General features: G+C 36.4%; 1 protein-coding gene across 8 annotated transcripts in view; it reads left to right on the forward strand.

Moving 5' to 3' along the window:
* LOC121879125 (eukaryotic translation initiation factor 4 gamma 1-like) overlaps positions 1-14,489 on the forward strand; it is a 141,528-nt gene extending 127,039 nt beyond the window's left edge. For all 8 annotated transcript variants that reach the window (XM_042385707.1, XM_042385702.1, XM_042385704.1 and 5 more), the window contains 8 exons: positions 380-552; positions 2,178-2,257; positions 5,808-5,923; positions 6,026-6,124; positions 6,891-7,019; positions 9,809-9,887; positions 12,135-12,296; positions 13,082-14,489. In XM_042385707.1, coding sequence (XP_042241641.1) covers positions 380-552; positions 2,178-2,257; positions 5,808-5,923; positions 6,026-6,124; positions 6,891-7,019; positions 9,809-9,887; positions 12,135-12,296; positions 13,082-13,269 — 1,026 coding nt within the window. In that variant the 3' untranslated portion in view covers positions 13,270-14,489. The remainder of the gene's footprint in view (positions 1-379; positions 553-2,177; positions 2,258-5,807; positions 5,924-6,025; positions 6,125-6,890; positions 7,020-9,808; positions 9,888-12,134; positions 12,297-13,081) is intronic.
* The last annotated feature ends 5,963 nt before the right edge of the window (positions 14,490-20,452 follow it).

A 20,452-nucleotide genomic window follows, 5' to 3' on the forward strand; every position in this document is an offset into this window, starting at 1 on the left:
ATTATTTGGTATCCTTTATTATTATTTTTACCCTTAATTAAAGGTGAATTGCTGATTTTTTTTTATTATAGAATTCCCCTCAAAATGTTTGTTTTTGACAGTGCCCTGAGCATTTGGCATACATCAGCAGTACCAATGTTGAACTTCTGAACAGTATACTGTGTTGGTAAAAAATACAAGGTTTTTAGATTTGTTTGGAGTGTATCATGGTAATATCTTGCAAGGGAGTGGAAGTGACGGTAACAAAATTGAATCGGCTACTTCTGTAGGAGTAAGAAAGTGCTAGTAAAATTAATGTTTTGTATTTCACATAATTAAGGATAGGGGTAATGATTAAGTTGATAAATTGTTTTGCTTAACAACCAATATATTCTTACAGGAGGCAAAGCTGTGTATAAGGGAGAAGTTTGCACCAAACACTATTAAATATTTCGTGCAGAGTACGTTTGAATGGGTTTTAGACCGTGATGCCAAGAAAAGAAGAATGGTCGGTCAGTTATACCATGACCTTATTGTAGAAAGTCTTCTCTCAGTGGATCAGTTACTTGAAGGGTAAGTGTTTGTATATACAGTGCAGTACACCTAAATTATATTTTTCAGCATATTTCCTCTTAGCAAGATTGTAAAAAATTTGCAAATATAATCTTCCCTCCCTCCCTCTTTTGTATTTATGAAATATGTGTCATGCTATGGTACTTCCCACAACAAGACCTCAAGGTATTTCATGGACACTGCAGCTTCCTCATTGTGGTTTGACCTTCACCCCATTCCATCTCTTTGGTTTCCCCTTTTCATTTTACTATCTACCTCTGAGTTATATAGTGTTTCTCATAGGTCACATACCAAAGGAAAATTTTGTCCCTCTACATGAGGGAATCCTAACAAATCAATGATGATGGCAGAAAATTTGACATGAGAGGAAAGAGGCAGTTTTAATATTCATTTACAGAAACCCAGATTAACAACACCCAAGCATATGGTTATCAAATAATTTCTTTTTGAACTTATTAGGACTCCTCCCTCAAGTTTTAATTGTTCCATCCTCATTGCATTGTCAATTCTTCACGTGGAAAATAAATATTAATTTTCCTATGATGTGTGACCTATGAGACATCCGGTACACTGTCTTTGTTGCCAATTTTTCACTTCTCATTTTCTCACTGTATCTATACCACCTAAGCAGACCCTGATCTGTTCTGTGGTCACCACTTGTCTCTTCCACAGCCTTATCAGTGTGTTTCTCACTGCACTCTTTCTTTTTAAATCCAGAGTCTTATGCTTCACATTCACATAATGTCTGCTCAACAGTACCCTTGTACATACTCATCTTTACCTCTCTTGGTAAGGTTCTCCATACATATCTCATTCCAATTATTACTCCTTTTTAATACACTGTTGTTCAATTAATCACATGTTGTTCCTTTATTGGCACACTGCTTCCTTCATTAAAATAATAATTAGCCCTTCCCTATTTATTTTCACTCATAACTTTTCCTCATATACATACTGAACTTGCAAACACATTCGCAAACAATTGTAAAATTTCTTTCAAACGGCAGTTGACACGCCTCCCATTTTTGCGACTTTAAAATTATTGTTGAAATTTGGACTTTTCATCTCTTGTATTGCCCTGTCAGTGTAAAGAACAAACTTGAATACATTTTACTCCATATAAAACCTCTGGAGAGCATTTAACTTTCACCACTTATGGTTTAATTACTTCCAGCATTATTTTCTCGCCAGAAATGTCTTTATACTATGCCAGTTAGTGGTGTAGATATGTTTTGTAGTGTCTGATTACTTAACCTGCATTTAAACACTGTTTTTCCTGTAAAGTGGAACACGAGACTTTTTCCTCCTCCCCTCACCCTCCCTCTCTGTCTTTCTTTTTCTTTCTTTCTTTTTCATTCTCTCATCCCCTTCTATCTCTCCTCTCCTTCTCCCCTCTTCTTTTACCTCTCCCATCTTTTTCCCTTTGTTCCTCCCCCCTCCTTTTTCTAGCTGCCCCGTATTCCCTCCTCTTTTCTCCTCCCCCTCCCCTTATTCTCCCTTGTTTCTCCCCCCCACTATTTCTTTATCTAGTTTTAAGGATATTGTTGAAAAAATAGCAACTTTCCCATAATGTGTGTAATAGTCATCATATAAAATACTAATGTTATTCAAACTTTTTATTTCAGTTCTCAGAGTGCACTAAGAATGACAGAGGAATATGAGATTGACATTCCTCAAGTGTATGACTATCTAGGAGAAATATTTGGTAAGTATCTGGTTATTTTTGTGAATATACTTTTAAGTCATTAGTTTCTTGTTCATTTTAGAATTTTTACTTTATATTTTCCACGAATCTTCCCCAACCTAATGGAAAAGGTGCATTTCCTTTGCTCTATTTTTCCTGTACTTGTTTTGACCTTGGGTGGTGGCCTTTCACCAGCTGGCTCTCCAATCTAAATCTTGCCTAGACCAATCAATGATGCATAGATTTTTCTTTTAATTTTTTCATGTTCTGATAAAATTGCGCAAATTTTCTCCCTATTTTATGATATTACAAAGATACTAAGTAATAAAATAGCAAAATAGCTGTATAAATGGTAAGGGATAGCTGAAAATGATGGTAGAAAGATATCTTACAGCCTGTGTGAGCGTTAAGGGTCTAGGCAGACATCTCGCTTCTAACAGTCCACATAGTGACGTAAATAGTGTCATTGGTCGGTTAAAGGATTGAGGAATCCATCAGAGGATAGCTACATATTAGTGACACCAACTGTGTAACCTTGTTTCTGTGAAATCTTGTAAAACATTACTACTTCTGCACTGGTAGACCTGTAAGGTTGTACAGTATTACTTCTTTAGACCAAAATAAAACGGATGCAAAAAAAACTCGTCTAACACCGAATTTTATTCGGTGTATATGAAAGTTTATATTTTCAGTCCAGATAATACATGTACAGGGTATACTGAATTTTTTTGTTTATATGAAATATAGTTTGGTAACAGACTTTATTAAACACTAAATATCAAACCTAATAAAAAATACAGTAATGCTTAGGTAGTGCACAAAAAATAGTTATATAATACATAAACAGCTCCTTCCCTTCTCATAATCCTCATGTGAATGACGCAAATACTGTACAGCAGCTTCGAGACAGGCATGGGCGCTGGCTGGTCAGTTGCTCGCACTATGTAAACGAAGCCCCTGGGAATTTATTTTATTTTATTTATTTATTTATTTTCCAGGCACCAAATGAACCTATGAATATATATCACTGGCATTTTAGTTGGTCACAATATCCTGTACAGTTCCTCCCCGACTTATGACGGGGTTAGGGACCCAAATCCAGATAGCAAGTCAAAAATGCTTGAATAATACATAGAAAATCTAAAAGGGTGTCTCTTTTTCTTCTCAGCACCACAAAACTCACTTTTAAGCTTGCCAGCCATTTTAAAGTGAATTATAAACGAAAATTTTGTCAGCACAGCGCAATCACTGACGTTGGGACTCGAAAATATGTAATTTGACAATTTTGGTACGACTGAGGTGGTCGTAGGTCGGGGAGGAGCTGTATTTGTATTAAATGTAGTGTATAGGATATTTTTCCAGCTTCCTTCCTCTTGATTCACTTCATGTGTCACTTGTATTTTCAACGATTCAAGAGGTATGGTTATTAACTTCTTATTTAGTGATGAAGAATTTGGTGGTGAGAGGAAAGCAGTATTGGAGATGGAGAAGTGGTGAGGGTTATCCCAAGTTAAGGGCAGGCAGCAAGGGGGAAGTAGAGGAGGGAGAATGTTGGTGAGGAGTGATTGGAGAAACTACTTTAGTTGTGGGTGAAGAGTTCAGGTTATGACGCATTTGATTGTCACAGTACAGTACTCATAATTCCAGTACTAAACACGAGTGACACTTTTAACACAGCATGTTATGGGGAGAATTATACACAAACGTAGGGACGCATACAAAAATTATTGTTAAGCGACACACCAGGACACTTGCTACAAATACAGAAATTATATCTGCCAACATCATAGTGGGGAGGAGAGGAAGAGGCTGTATGGCTATGAGGTTCTACTGTCTACTCAAGGCCCAGCATTTAGTCTTTCTGAACAAGCTAGAAATGCTTACTTTGATAAAATAACATTTTGTAGCATGTTGAACAAAGGCATTGTGGGAACGATATTTCAAAGAAACTTGTACAGTGCTGGCCGCCATTGTGATATATAAATTAATTTTATTAACTATGAATTGTTATATGTTCTTGTTAATTATCGTTTCTCTGTTCTAATATTCCCATGATTTGTCATTACCGTACTTTATATTCATAACTAATTTATCAAATATCTTGATTCTTTGTCTTTAACTTATTCATTTGTATTTAATATATAATATTCTTCCAGCTTCATTTCTCTTGATTAGCTTCATCTTACTTTACTGTGGAGGTGAGTGAGTGTAGGCCGAGCAGCTGGTGGAAAAGAGGGGGGGAGGGGGAGGGTGTTACCTCATGTAGGATCATTTGAGTGCCCCTCACTGCCTTACCCCGTGCTATCTTGTAAAATTGGCAGAACAAGAATAGAATCATGTCGAGACATGCAAAGAAATAATGAATAAGGGAAGAAGTGGGAGAATCGGCAATGGCTTTTATAAGACACTTAGTTCAGACTGGCATGCTTAACAGCAAAGGCAGCGAGTTAAGAGAAGGGAGCTACCCAGCAAGTGACACCACCTGGTCATGAGAAGAGACACAGGGGAGTAATATGGGGGAAGCCCAATAATTTCACTTAACACCGTAATAGTTGTAGGCATGCATTAGTCTTGTATGCCTGTTATATCAACAGTAATTTTTTTTTTTTTTAGTAATGTTTAAACTATTTACCTGAATGGGTCTGAGTACATTCAAGGTACTCCTTTCCAATTATTTAGTCATTTTTGAGGGTGATTGAAACAGGATATTGAAATTTTCGGTTGACTAGCCACAAAGAAATTATCAGGTTACAGTTTTACAATGCAGTACTGTATTTCAGACCTAATCCAACTATAAGAGTGCATAACACATCTCATAGTAAAAGGTTTAAGTTAACATTATTATTTACATTCTTTGAAGAAAACCTGCTCTAGTTCAAAATTTTCAGATACACGTGATCCGACTTGATGCAAATGTCATCATACCATAAATGCCAAACAAATACGAGAACATTAAAGTAATAAGGTGATTTAAATTTGAAAATCTCTACAAAATTGTGGCCTTTGTCTTGGTAACTAATTACAAACCCATAGAGGAGAATATGTTTCGAGTCTTAGTTTACAGTCAAAATGAACAGACCAGAGAGAGAACATAGTGTTATCCTTGTCTGTCTATCATAGGTATTTTTTTAATGTAACTATTCCTACTAAAGCTAAAACATTGTCTACACACAAACTCTGGTACTGATGCAGAGATGTTTTTATGAGACATCTAATGAAAATGTTACAACACAAGGTACAGTGCTTATTATTAATATAAAGATTTTGTAACAGGTCAAGGTCACTAAAACTCTGAGTCACAGGAGATATCTTTTTAAAACTTAACATAAAGATGTTTTACCACTATACAATGTGAAGAGCACTAGATTTCAAATATTAGAAATGTTACTACTGGAGGTTAGAGTTTGAAACTTTCTCCAAAAGCATTACTTCTTTGTTCATATATAGTACAGTAGATGTTTTCCTAATGATTAAGATCAATATTTGTTGCAGAATAGAATACAAGGCAATAAATTTAGGTGAATTGTCAAAAAAGAAAATTATCTTACCTCTCAAACATTTTTCTTTACAGCTCCCTGCCTGATTGACAATGCAGTCTCTCTAAAAAGACTTATAGAGTTATCCAGTTTTTCAAAAAAGAAGGCAAATATATTTGCTAGTATTTTAGCAAAGGCTGCAATGATTATGGTAAGTAACATCAAATTTTAATTTTGTATTTCAAATTTAGTGCAACTAACTATTAAGAAATTTTTTATTTGTGATGTTGATTTCTTGTTTTTGATATTACAGAGTCCTAATAAGGTTGCTGATGTTTGGAATTCCTCTGGTCTTAGTTGGTCTTCTATAATTCCCCCTGGTGCCAATGTTGAAGACTTCCTCGCAAAATTCGTAAGTAAATAGTATACAGTATTTAGTTTTGGTTTTCATATATTTTGTTAGGTACAGATTAGCATTAGCCTTAAAAGAACATATAGTTGTATACTGTAGTTGGAAATGGAGAGGCAGGCAAGTATGCACAAGAAATGTGGGAAATTAATTTCTCTGCCATTTTGAGAACTTAACCGCCACAAATTTGGGGGCCCCCCTGTATACAGTATTTTACATAAGTTGCCGTCATTAATACAGTCTCCACAAGAATTGGGTTTGCGCACACACACACAGTTTACTTTTCACCACCCAAATTTTGTTCCTCTCAGGCCAAGGTATGTACAAATACTATACATTACTGATAAGAATCACTACCCCCCTCCTATCTCACTTCTTCCAACTAAACACACTGCCTCTCTTTGGGCTGAAAATCGGTTTATTTTGTGTACTGTACACAGATTACAGCTCTGCAATTTATCACATCGTGTATAACTTTTGCCTAATTTATATATTTTGCCTTAAGGGCTTATTGTGGAAGGAATGAGGAGACATGAATATTTAAAATGAAAGTGGCTACAGTGTGCTGCTTACGAAAAATATACTGTATTCATGTATGATTGATTTGTAAAAGGTATGGGAATCACTGTATTGTATTCCCCATTGTCAACTTATGCATACCGTACTTTTTTTTGTAGCTATAAATTTCTGTTCATTCTTGGCACTCCGTATTTCTCCAGAATCCCTTCCAATTTATATATATATATTTTATATTTATTTCTCCTACCAGCATGTGGAATTCACAGTGGATCGTAGTAATCTGGGAAACCAAAGTGGATGGAATCCCCAAAAGGTTGAGGGAGAGTTCCTTAAGCTGTTCAAGAGAGCATCTAATGATGAAATCTTCGGTTGGATTGATGTAAGTCCTCTCTAATTTTAATTAATGTAATAATATAGGTCTTGGTAGATAGCAGTCCTACTCCAGTCTTAACTACATGAAATTTAATTAGGAGCAAACATTTTAATTCATTACAATATACAAAGGTATGGTTTACTAAAACTAAAAATTACACACACACACTGTATCATGCTAAATAGAAGTAACTCCCAGTTAAACCTTAAAAAAGGGCAACTGAAGTTTTTGTCGAATATGATAAAAGTTTTACTGCTATAAAACACTGAAAATTAATTCGTATATTATATAAATTTGCTCTCTCATTAACCCCTATGTGGTTCCCATTAAGCCCCAGGTTAGTGTGCAGCTGGCAGTACCCCACACGGGGGTAAATGGGAAAAAAATTCAAAATATAATTTTTAACCCTTTTAAAGATTAAAACAAAAAATAAGTAAGAAAAACTATATCTTATATTGACCCTCTAGAAACTTCCCTCACTGTGCAGAGGGAGGTAAGGAGATAATGTTTGTTTGACAGCTGACGCTCGTGGTCCTTACGCACTTGGCAGCAAATTTTAGCTCGCTTTTGTGTCCGAGGTGGCCAATGATACATGTATTTACTGATCTTAATAATTATTTATAACATAATCATAGCATTATTTTACAGTAATACTACACTACTTTTAGCAATATTACTTTGATACAACATAATAAAATAGACAAACAATGAAAATGAAACAAACAAAAGTAGGTAATTATGTTCAGGAAGCTTCCTTGTGGGCGAGCGTGTGGTGTGACAGGCAAATAGTTACACTGGAACCTGATAACCCGTGCTGGGCTTTTAAACAGTGGCGGGAATAGGCGGACATTCTTAAATGTCACCCGGGGCGTGCTGGTCGGACGTTTTGGGACGTCACCCTGGGCCTAAGGGTTAATAGACCTAGATACAGTACCTCCCTCTGGTTACCAAAAAGGCAAAAAAAAATATTTATTTTTTAATACTAGAAAATGATGTCTAAAATCATGTGAAATGGTTAAAAAGTGGCAACTAAAGTCTCATGTTGGCTGAATTGTTGTGTAGCGTCTCCGTTTCCATGAAAACAAGCCCTGGCCTTTTAAATCCAACGTTGCCATGGTCTCTGCATGACCTGGGAGACATCACTCGCTATTTATTTTATTTCCACCTTTGTGCTAGACTTGTCATTATATTATACTGGATGGGTAGATGAATAGAAAAATGGAATTCCAAATTTTTTATTATTATTACAGTATTTTCTTAACCGTGGCAATTCTAAATGGAATGGAACTTAGAGAGAGAGGCCTCTGCTCTCACATCAAGCATGCTGCAGTGAGTTTCAGACATCACTTGCAGAAAACAACTTACATTTACATAATTCTACACTTATTTTACTATTTATTGTACTCAAATATGTAGATGTTATTCACTTGGCACTTTCTAGGAATTGACACTTGACATGCTATCGGGTAAGGCACAAATTTGTACAGTACAGTTTTACCACCAATTGTACGGTACAGTTTTACCACCAATACTCTGTCACATTGCCACCACCACATGTGCCAATACCCTAAAATAATGATAAATTACTGTATATATGTTTACACTATTTACAAATGTCTCCTGTGCTCTAGTACTTTTGAAGGGTGTGGTATTGTTGGAAGCATGGAATCGGATACAGAGCAACGTCACACTGAGTACGCTGATAGTGAGTGCCATTGCGTACTTTGATACGGATTTCACTCGTAAGGTACACATGAAATTTTTCCGGGAACACTGCTTTACCCCAATGGAAGGAATCACTTAAGTGTCGAGCAGTCAATCGCAAAGGGAGTTCGCGACCAGCTGTGCGACGTCCTCTAGGTCTCTGACAAGGTTCTGCATTGATCTCCAAAAGCTGCCTTGCCACATTCAATGAAACTCATGGAGTGTAGGTTTTTTACATGTGTTCACTAGATAAAGAATGTGCGCTTTTGGACGAGACATGTCCAAAAGATTGAAGACTAGTTTCATTTCTGACATGCACAATCTATACTGGAGATCATGCTGTCAGACTTGTCAACCAGACTCATGTTGGAGGCGTAGTCTGGGACACATTGTGGCTTGTAGAGCCTCATCCTGGTCTTGGGGTTGACATTGTGAGTGTTTGTTTGAAATTTGAGACTTTTCTGATGATTTTAAAGTGAAAAACATTCCAATATGGTTTGCAACTTTGGGTTAGGTAGTGCATTTGTGATAAGTTATTCATATTTTTCTTTATCCATTACTTCTGTACTCTCACTGTACACTATTTTATTATATATGATATATTAAATTAACTTTTGGGGAAAGAGGGAAAGTTCTAGGTGGTGAGGTGAGGATATCATGTGACCTCCATTTAAATTGGCATTTGATATAGCCATACACTATTCAGGATAAGAAAAATTATTGAATGTAACCAAAAAAAAAAGAAAAGACCTTCGTGGTATTGACTTCATAAGATGAATGAAATTATAATAAGATTATGGATGTGAAATAAATTTAGGTGTATAAAGAGGAAGAAAGAAGTTATATTTTGAAATCCTGAGATATAGGAGTGAGAAGTGTGGTGGCACATATAATAGTGTAAAAATATTGGGAGAAAGGTGTGTGTGTAATTTCTGAGTGTCACTATGGTGGAAAATGGAGAAAAAGGTGAAATACTGTAATGCACTATTTTTAGATGAAGAAATTATGTGTAGCACATCATTTTATTTTGATTTATTTATAGAGTAATTTTACTTCTAACAATGTGAACTAATGTTGTTGTTTTTCAACAGGCAAATATTGGGAATGATGCCAAGAGCAGCAAATTCATACGTGCCTTGGTGACCGCCTTAGTGGAGAGTCAAGCTACTAGTGAGTTGCAGTTATTGTCTAAAAATATCCATTGGTTGCAATTTCACAAATTACTTTATCTTAAACATATAAAGAGATAAAATCTTGCCAATTGCAGGGGTTACATTTTGGCCTTTTCCTGTGGTTGTCAATGGCTGGATCTAATGGGAAATATTGTACAGGGAAGTGACTCCTGGGAGATATAACAAGCAAAAGACCTTTAATATACAGCTCAAGGTTAGAAATAAGTACAGGGTGTTTGCTATACTTAAAGATAAATATTTAACTTGTATAGAAATCATGAAGTGAAGCAGACTCCCCTGACATTGTTTGCCTGGCCCCAAAGATCTTAACAATGTTGCACTGTGCTGCATACATCCCTGTTCTCTGCATAGATCACCACATGCTCAGAAGACATACAAGGAGGGGTGAAAGTTTGGAAAGATTAAAAATGAACATGATCTACATGCAATAAAAATTTTGGTGGTATATATGCCTCATTGTTGCATGGATTATTTTGCTAATCAGTCACTACTCATTGTGTAACATCCTTGATCTGGAGAGGTCAAGTTCTTTGATTTGTCTAGGGAAGGATCACAGGGCATGTTTTTTTTTTTTGTCGTCGGTGCACTTCCTGCAACATTTAGCCCTGTTGATACCTCTAATTTTATTTTTAGGTCTCAGTTAACTCTGACATAAAAATAACTGTCAATGGACGCTACACTTTCCCCACATGCAAATTGATGAAGCAGTTCCATTTTGTTTCACGGACATTACTTTCCTTGCTCTCTTTGGAGTACCACCACTCTCGATCACAAGATTTATGCTGGGATCATATTTCAAGGTAAAATACACAAAAATATGGTTCTTACCAGCTTGAGAGCTGCATCACAGGGATGTTTACAAGATGGGTGTTGCTGTGAGAAAAAGGAAAGGGGGCTGAGCGAGTGCGATAAGGGCAGGGGAAGCCACTCTTATATATCTCCCAGGTAAGCGTTAAACCTGTCAGTGGGATCAGTCACTTACATCAGTATCAATAACTGTTGATAACCTGAGTTTTTGAATTGATGGCATGTTCTAATCATAAGCATTTTCTCTAATATACTGTACAGGGTTATTCGAAAAGCAGTAAACACTTTTAAACATTCATAAATTGGAACCCATTTGTTTATTGGATACTAAATAATAGAAAAACCTGCAAGTTTTTTATTATTATAGAAAAACCTACGAAAGCCACATAGAACATTTGTTGCTGAATTTCTCTTGTATTGAATAACAAATCTTTTTCTTGGGGATGCGATTTTAACTACCACAGCACCTCTAGTGTTAAGAATGAGAAGTGCCTTCTGGCAACAATTCAAAACAAATGGGTTTTCTATTTCCTATATTTACCATGTGTTGCTCACGACTTAATTTTTTTTACTTTTTAAATAACCCTGTATACAGTATATTAGAGTTATAGAGCTTTCACGTGTATTTTTTTCAGAATCCACCCTTAAAAACCAAACTGAATGATCACTTTCTTAAGGACTTAAACATTGTACTGGTGGAAGTCAAGAAGACATTCACATTTATCCATACAGTGCTTACAAAAACTTTGGAAGATAAGTGATGGTTTGGGCAATGTTTCCAAAGTGGAAATGAACTCCCAATCCTCTGGTAGAGAATAGAGGATTATGTATCCCTTCTTTATTAGGATTGCCTATCTGTGCTACTTTCCTTAGCAGTTATTTGTTAGTTACCTGTGAACTGCACAACCATGGGAGTGCAAGTCTCCATTTTAAAATACCTTTATGTGAATTATTATTCTCGTGGAGTCTGGTATGAAGCGTAAGGGATTGTCATAACTTATACTGTACCACAATGAAATGCTTATCAAGACAAAATACCTCAGGGGTAATTTCTTTTTTTGTGAGGGATCTTTCTCAGCTTTGTTTTATACTGTACTGTATAATGGTAACATTGAAGACTGGTCTTAGGTTAAAATATCCATACTCCACATCAATGATAGGACCAAAATAGTCATCTGTGTGGCTCTGAAGTGTCAATAGGTTGGTTAACTTATTAGTTTTAATTAAATAGTATTGACACATTATTTAAAAAAAATTATCCAGTACTCTTATGTAAGAATTGCATTGGTCTCTTTTGTTAGTAAATTTATAACTAAGTCCATCATCAGTAAGAATCTTTTTCCTTAACCTTCATTCTTTTTACAGTGTTTGAGTTCTATTTAATTGATGAATGATACAAGACTTCTTTTTTCTGCAGCTTCTAATGATGGTTCCTCAATTCGTGTATCTGAAGACTTTGAGGACAAAATGAAGAACCGTTTGGCTGTGGTGCTCAAGTATGTTGACAACAATGAATCATTGGAGATGCAGTGCATATTTGCCCTCCAGGCTCTTAGTGTTAAACATCAACATCCTCCAGGTAAGATGATTTGCACTTGGTGTAGAAATTTCAGGATAATTTACTTTTAGATAAAAAAAAATCTGAATTTTGGTACTGAATTTGGGCTGGAAGGGTGTTGTTCAGACCCATTAGTAACTGTTGAAATACCTGTCTGTCCTTATTCTGTGTACTTGATTTCTCCCGAATGAAAAAAATATAAACCCAGAAGACTTGCAAAGTTTTTTGCATTACTAGATATAGTGTTAGACATGGGTCTGGGTCAGTAGAGTAAAGGTTGTGGAATGCATCTCTCTCTCTGTTTTTACTCCTAGGGGTTTCATGTGCCAATAGCATATATATATATATATATATATATGTAAACCCTTTCGCCAGCTGGCTGTCCAGTCTAAATCTCACCTGTGAACCAGATGTGTCATCTAAAAGGCAAAATTTTCTTGAATTTATTTGTTCATTTACCATTTTGAATATTTTTCATTTACAATTTATGGGTTTTTTTTTTTAGGCAAGTTATCTTAGTAATAAAGAACAAAATAGTTGGATGGATGAATTATATCTTGTATGCCAGTGTGAGTGCTCAAGGTTTGCATAGTGATGCAAATAGCATTGTCAGCTGGTGAAGGGGTTAAAACTTCAAATTATTTAACGAAAGAAAAAGGTGTTAAGAGTATTTGGGGAAATCAACAGAAGTAAAGGAAATGTGAGGGGAACTGTTCTTGCCAGTTGTGTTCATCCGGTACAATAATAAATCATTGTGAAGCGTGTGATTATGACTATTTTATCTAATACTGTACGCTTTCTTCCAGGTCTTCTAGAAAAGTGCTTCAATGCATTTTATGATTCTGAAGTTGTTTCTGAAGAGGCCTTTGATGAGTGGGCCAAGTCTCAGGACCCAGAGGAACAGGAGGGAAAGGGTGTTTGTGTTAACTCTGTCAAAAATTTCATGCGGTGGTTAAAGGAAGCTGATGTAGAAGAAACAGAAACTCATGCCTGAGGGTTTGCCCCTCTAACCTCCTTAATTCTTCCTTTAAGTGTTGATACAAAGATATGTCAAGTTTTTGTTACTCATGGATTTCAATATATTTTAGAAAAAAAGTGAACTGAAAAGGAGCCAAATTAATTGTTTTTACTGCAGTGAATAGTGTCTTGAGCCTGGCACGAAGGGCAGGTATTGTAGACTTCCAGCCATTAGTGTTGGAATGCACTAGGCAGATGCTGGTAGTCTCCCTGTTGTCTCTCTCTCAATACGAGGGCTACACCACAGGTTGGACACAGCAAGCTGATGTACGAGTGGACTTTTGAAACTTAATATGCTGCCTAAATTGTGTTTTTTTTATATACTATTGTAAAAAGTGCACATGAACAGGTTAAAAATGTTATAAGAAAGTGCAGGTGGTTTTGTAATCTTCGCTAGGGTGAGCATCAGTTGCATATTATTGTTATTGTGTTATAGCATAGTTAAAATGAAAACTGCATTCCCTTCACTTCCAAGATATTGAGTGATTGTATAGAGGATATATGCATTTAGATACTTGAAAGCTCAGTTACTTGTTTACAGCTTGGCTCCTCATAAGTTTTGTAAATTATGGCTCAAATTCTGTGATTTATTTTGTATATTTATATAAATATTTAAAAGTCGTGTACAGACCCGAGCATGTGCCTAAGGCTGGAGGATATGCTTGCTGGTTGCTGTCAACTCCCTTGAACTCTCCTGCTACCCAGGGATGTTGACATACTGTTGAGTTTAATATGCAAAATGTGACATTTGCAACCCACGGCGAGCTGCTGTTTGTCCCATCAAGCGCTTGCTACTCCGCTAGTTGTTATTTCGAGATTGTTGGGCTTTGACCTGTGCCTTCTGACCTTGTGACTTGTCATGGTGATGAACTGGTGATGTGATGATTATGTCTGACGTAACCTCTACCCATCCCTAGCTGATGCTCGTGCTCCATGCTGTCCCATTTATTGCTGCTGCTGAGCTTTGTAACATGAGAGAATCCCTAAATGAACCACTATTTTGTGGAAGGGGTATTAGTTTACTCGACTCTCACAGACGTGCTAAATAGTGTGCTGGGCACAGGACAGAGTTCAACCTCTCGTATCGTTAATGCGTTACTATAAGCAAAAGGAAAACTGGGGTTATATTTAAGATGAAGTGCTATAAATTAATATTGTAAACCATATCGCCTCTGAAAATAAATTTAATATTTACAATTTTAATTTTATTTCCAACAAATATATCAATGAAGTACCTAGAGGACGTGTTGACAGAAGAGATGGAGCTCAAGTGGTTATATTATTCCCTAACTCCTTGTGTACAGGGATATTTCATTGCTGAATAAGATCATCAGGTGTAAAGGTTAATACAGGGTAGTTTATTCCTGAATGAGAATGCTGTGATATAGCTATTGCAATATTCTAGGCTAACTATTGAACATCAGTCGACACTATACCCAATATACAAGTAATATTGAACATTGCATTTTATATACAGTATAGGTAATCAGTATATAGTTCTGAATGCGAACATTTGTCATTAAACAGTACTCTTGGATACCTACAGACTACAGTAATTCTTTCACAATTTAGTACAGTATTCCTAAATTAGGAATTCTTTCACTTGCATAAAAAATTGGTGGGTCAGATGTGTATTACTGTATTGAAATAATGTATTTAATCCTCCTGCACCAGTCTATGGTAGGTGTATATCACCCAATGCAGGTATATTCAGGGAAAATACAAACTGTTCATGCATGACATAGTAAAGAAATACTGTTGCTGAAACCAGAGGGCATATATGTGAAGAAGTATGAGGTACACAACACTTGATTTGTAGGCAGTATGGGGTACAACATTTGTTTTTATAATATTAATTACACTCCAGTATTTGATCACGAATCTGCTGATGGTCCAGACACCTATTACACTTGTGCTTGGGGGGTAAAAACATGTGGTGAGGCTGGGAGGTGCATGTGTGAGCGAGTGAAAGATAAAAGGCCTACTTGGCAACATTATCTAGCCAGATCTGTGTGGTGATTGAATCATTACCACGAAATAATATTCCGTCATATGACACGAACTGAAACTGGGGGATAAAATTCTTAAAATTTTGCACTGAAAGAAATGTTCTTAAACGTAACCAGTGATTCTTCTTGATTTGTAACCATTTGAAAGTCAGTAATTATTTTTACAGTATAGTTCTTAAACATTAGCAAAATGTAGTAATGAACAATATATTATACAATAAGATTATTTTAATATTTACAATGCATTTATATTGATGCAATAATTATTGTAAGATTAGATTTTGATTCAAGATTTGGCACCCTCAGTCATGGTTGAATACTTGTACAGTCACCCAAAAAAGTCCTGTCGCGAACCACGAACCCCGAGATTCAGACTCGTGAACCCGAAGCAGTAGACACTGATACATTATTCTGTCCATAAATGCTTCGGATTCAAGAGTCTGAATCTCGGGGTTCATGGTTCGCGACGACTTTTTTGGGTGACTGTACATGTGTGTGCTTGTGTATGCGACTTCCACTCCCGCTTACACGAGGCATGTGATGGTATTGCATCCTACATAGCTAGAACTGGAATTGTGTACAGTATAGTAAATGTATTGTTGTTTACTGTGTACTTTTGTTTTTTATATTTATCTGTATTAATTAATTTAAAGAGAAATGTGTATAAAATTTAGTAAATATATTACAAATTATATTAGAATTATTATGAATTCCGTTAATACATTTTTCAGAAGGGAATACAGACAGTACCGGTACTCAATTTATGAAGGTTCAGCTGAAGGAAATGTGAAGTTATGAAAAAGGCTATTTTGGTCCATTTTCATAAGCATAAAATTTGATATGGAGGTTCTTTATAACATTGTTCATTACCTTTGAGTAATACAATAAGGCTCGATTTGGCTACTTGTGCATTTAGATGATTACTGAATAAACCAGGATATATATAGATGCATAATACACTACAATATTATTTACCAAGTGCTTAAGACAGTTGTGGTAAGAGAAATGGAGAGGCTCGCTACATGGTGAGGGCAATCAGTCCTTCAGTCAGTCACCTGCCCTACCTTTCCCTTAAAGAATCTCACTTCTCACTTCTTTTTTCTAATTTTATAGTTAATTTTCTTTATTTCTAAGTAACTTTAGAGCGGTAAATTGATATTGCCACAACTTTTATAATTTCTTATGTATCAATGACACCTGCACAGGTAACAAAAGCCCATGTGTTACGGTGCTTTCTAAACTCGATATTCTCTCACAATAAACTCCTACTCTCATTTTTGTCTAATTTTACAGGGTGTCTACTGGTCTGGAAAAGGCAGGGAATTTTATTTGGGGCTGGAAAAGCCAGGGAATTTTACAAATAACCTGGAATTTTATGTGAATCCAGTTCAACTTCATAATATTGTTGTTTTGACACCAATCTTACCATAAATTAATGATGTACTGTATACTAGGTAAGTAATTAAACTTTTAGGGATAAATTCCAGTAGATAGTCCACTCCAATAACTGAACTGTTTGTGTACCTATCATATTTCATGTTAGCGATCAAATAACTAAATATTGCAGTTTATACCTACTAATTCTGCAATGATTATTGTCAAATTAATTGTTCTTATAATTAAGTGACTTTATTTAAGGGGATTATTTCACATATTTATCATGGGTCATATACCTGTAGGTGGATCAGAAGTGTAGTTTATTTGTTTTTGCTGAATTTCCGGCTTTTTTGGAGCGTCCAGGTCGACCCTCTTGAATCACACAAATCCAAGGAGAAAAATATGGAGGGGAGGGGGTTAAGACCTTTGCCGAGGTTCATCACTAGGCCTAATGATCGTACTGATCATAGCTGGTTAAATAAAGTAGTCAATCCGGTAGCCATTGCCAGTTAAAAAAATGGGCGGGCATATGACCTACACTATTGAGACCCGGCAGGGAATCAGCCGTTTAAATTTAGCGCCAGGTGGACAGTAACCGAAGCAGTAACTCGACCGCCAGTGGATGGTGCTGGTGTTTTCTCAGGGTTGCCAAAATGTAAGGAATTTATGTAAATAAAGTGGAAAAAAATTAAGGAAATTAAAGACAATAGTGGGAGTCTGACAGCTCTCTGTGACTAGTATCTAGACTAAGTACATCACAGGTACAGATGCCAGCAAAAGTCCTCCCACAATTTGCTACACAGGGCTGTAAGAGAACTTTTGCTGGCAACTATACATACTTTAATTGATACTTCAATTCATAGCTGTATAATTTATTTTTGTCAGATTGGCTTGGGGTGGGTCCCAAAAGGGTCTTCAATTTCTTAATTAATATCATAGATTCATCTTTAAATTTCCCAATACAATAGAAATATACATATTATTGAAAACCTCTAATTTTGTTATTGTAATAAATACCGAATTAATGTACCTGGAATTTTTCAAATTTACACCTGGAAAAGCCAGGAAATCTAAAAAGGCTCACTAGCACATTGAAATTACTTTTCAGTAAATTCTGTGGTTACTTGCATATAACTATGGCAATAGTGCACAGTCGTGTAAGAGACCAACATACTGTATTTTGGCGTGATATAAACTGACACTTGTGAAGCACTTCTACAGCTACTCCTCAATTTACGACTGCCTCAGTCGTACCAAAATTTTGTCAAATTACGTATTTTCGAGTCCCGACGTTAGTGAGTGCGCTATGTACTGACAAAATTTTAATTTGTAAATCACTTTAAAATGGCTGGCAAGCTTAAAAGTGAGAGTATTGTGGTGCCAAGAAGAAAAAGAGACCCATTTTAGATTTTCTATGTATTAATTTTAGCATTTTCGACTTAACTACCTGGATTTAGGTCCCTGACCCCGTCGAAAGTCAAGGAGCAGCTGTATTAGATACTTTTAATAGAACAGTATCATAATCGCGATCTAACGGAATCTGATGTAATGAACTCATGATTCAGTGGAAGGCATTTTTTCTGTTATTTTTCACTCAATTTGGTGAACTAGGTCGCTAAATCGAGATTAATTCCGTTAATACACTCGCATCTAAGGAGACGCCTCTGAACATTAGCTGGGTAAAGAAAATGTGGTGGTTGATGCTTTAAGTAGACCAGTTAGACCCCAAGAGAAGTGGTTTGGAATGATAGAGCTGCTCAATTTTCCAGACTAGATGGCTTAACACAGAAGGAGCCAAGGTGGGAACAACTCGTGCAGTATTTGAAAGGAGGTAAAGTACCTGTGAATTGATACCTTAAAACTTCCATTGATAAATTTGATAGTAGTTTATGGAGTCTTATGCCTAGTAACAACAGATTGACAAAGCGTTGCTCTATTGCTTGGTTGTACCAGATCATTTACACAAGGCTGCCTAAAGGGTTAGTACACAATAGTGCAAAGTCAGGTCACTTAGGACAGTGGAAGACCGTAGCCAATGTTGAAAGTCTATTCTATTGGCCTAACTACCATAGAGATTGTGTTAAAATTTGTAGATTCTTCTGAAAATTTTCAAAGATTTATGGGAACTAAGGGACTCGCCCAGCAATGGCAGGTGGTGCGGGTAGTTACCAAACTTCTAGAGCGAATTTCTGTCGATTTGACTGACATGCATGCTGGTGTCGGTGATTACTGGTATGTAGTGACAGTCATCAACCATTACTTTAGATTTGTTCATTTCTATGCTCTATGTACTAAGACAACCGAAGAAGTTACCAGAGAGTTTGAGAAATTCACTAATGTATTTGGTAACCCTAAAATGGTGATTGCAGATAATGGAGGGAGATTTGTGGCTGCCCAGTTTAAAGAATTTTGTAGAACAACAACATTGAAAACTTACTTTGCTTTGGCTTACCATTCCCGAGGTAAGTGTTACAGAAAGAATGCACCGAACCTTTAAAACCATCCTTGCAATCGTGTGAAGATAACCCAAGATGTTGGCCAAAATTCTAAGGTCCTACTCAATGTGCTTTAAACATTGCTGTGCACACTACTATGGGAGTGCAACCTCACTTTGCTTTCAAGACATGCACAGACAAGTGGGCATTGATTTACCTGTAGTGGAGAATGAAAGTAATGAAGAATTGTGAAAGGCTCACCGATTAATAAAGGAAACTTCTGTGAAAACGTCAAGGGAATTCAGACAGAGCTAATAAGGATAGATCTAACCAATCTGTACAATTGGGTGAAACTGTATGGGTGAGAAATGAAATACCTCTTCCAAGGACTAGTAGAAAATTGAATGCTAAATGGAAGGGTCCTTATAATGTAACTGATATCATACATGATGGTGCCACATAAGAACTCGCTAACCTTTCAGACGAGACATACAGTATGTAATCAAAAGAGCAGCTGTGAAAGTGAAAAGATTTACGAGTAGAGATATATTTGTGCAAGTGAATGACATCCAGGTTCCACCTTGTGATTCTTCATCAGAACCTGATGAGAGAGTGAGCGGTAACGGGAGTCCAGTCAATGTTGTTGCGGCTAAATTTCCCCTGAGAAGAGGAAACCAGTGAATCGAATGAAGCTTTAAGGGAAGACGCTGTTGGATGGTCACGTCTCTTGGTTGTTATCATTGTGTACTTGAAAGGTGATGTGTGGGCACTTGTATCTTGTACTTTGGATTTGTTGATTGTGGGCATTGATTGTGATGTATTGCCCTCCTAACTTGTGATTGGTGGGATAATTCTGTGAAAGGGATTGTCAGAGTGCCTACAAAGCATGTGGAGACCTGGATTCCTTAAATGTTAATGGAGTAGAATAATAGATTACTTTTCATCTCAATAAAACGTTTAACTCAGAAAACCTTACTTGGAAAAATATGGACGAATTACTTTCCAGATTACAATAATGCAAAAATTGCCTTACTGGGTTGTTACCACTGATTATCTTACCTTATTTTGTGGAGATTTTGGCCGAACGGCCTCAGCTACAGGATCTGCCGCTGGCCAGTGTATTATAGTGTGGCCAGGTGTGGTAGGATGGCAGTAGAGGTGTGTCTTCAATCTTCTGTATGAAGGCATCTAATTTCAGCTTGAATGTGTTTGTCATACAGGCTGACATGTTTCTTAGGTCAGTGGGGAGGCTATTGAAGAGCTTTGGACCAGTCCTGCTAAAACTGTTAGTTCTAAGGGTTCTCAGGCTTGTGCAGTTGGACTTTAGGCCCTCAATGTA

Source organism: Homarus americanus, unplaced genomic scaffold, assembly GCF_018991925.1.
Source record: "Homarus americanus isolate GMGI-L3 unplaced genomic scaffold, GMGI_Hamer_2.0 scaffold4060, whole genome shotgun sequence".
Classification (NCBI taxonomy): domain Eukaryota; kingdom Metazoa; phylum Arthropoda; class Malacostraca; order Decapoda; family Nephropidae; genus Homarus; species Homarus americanus.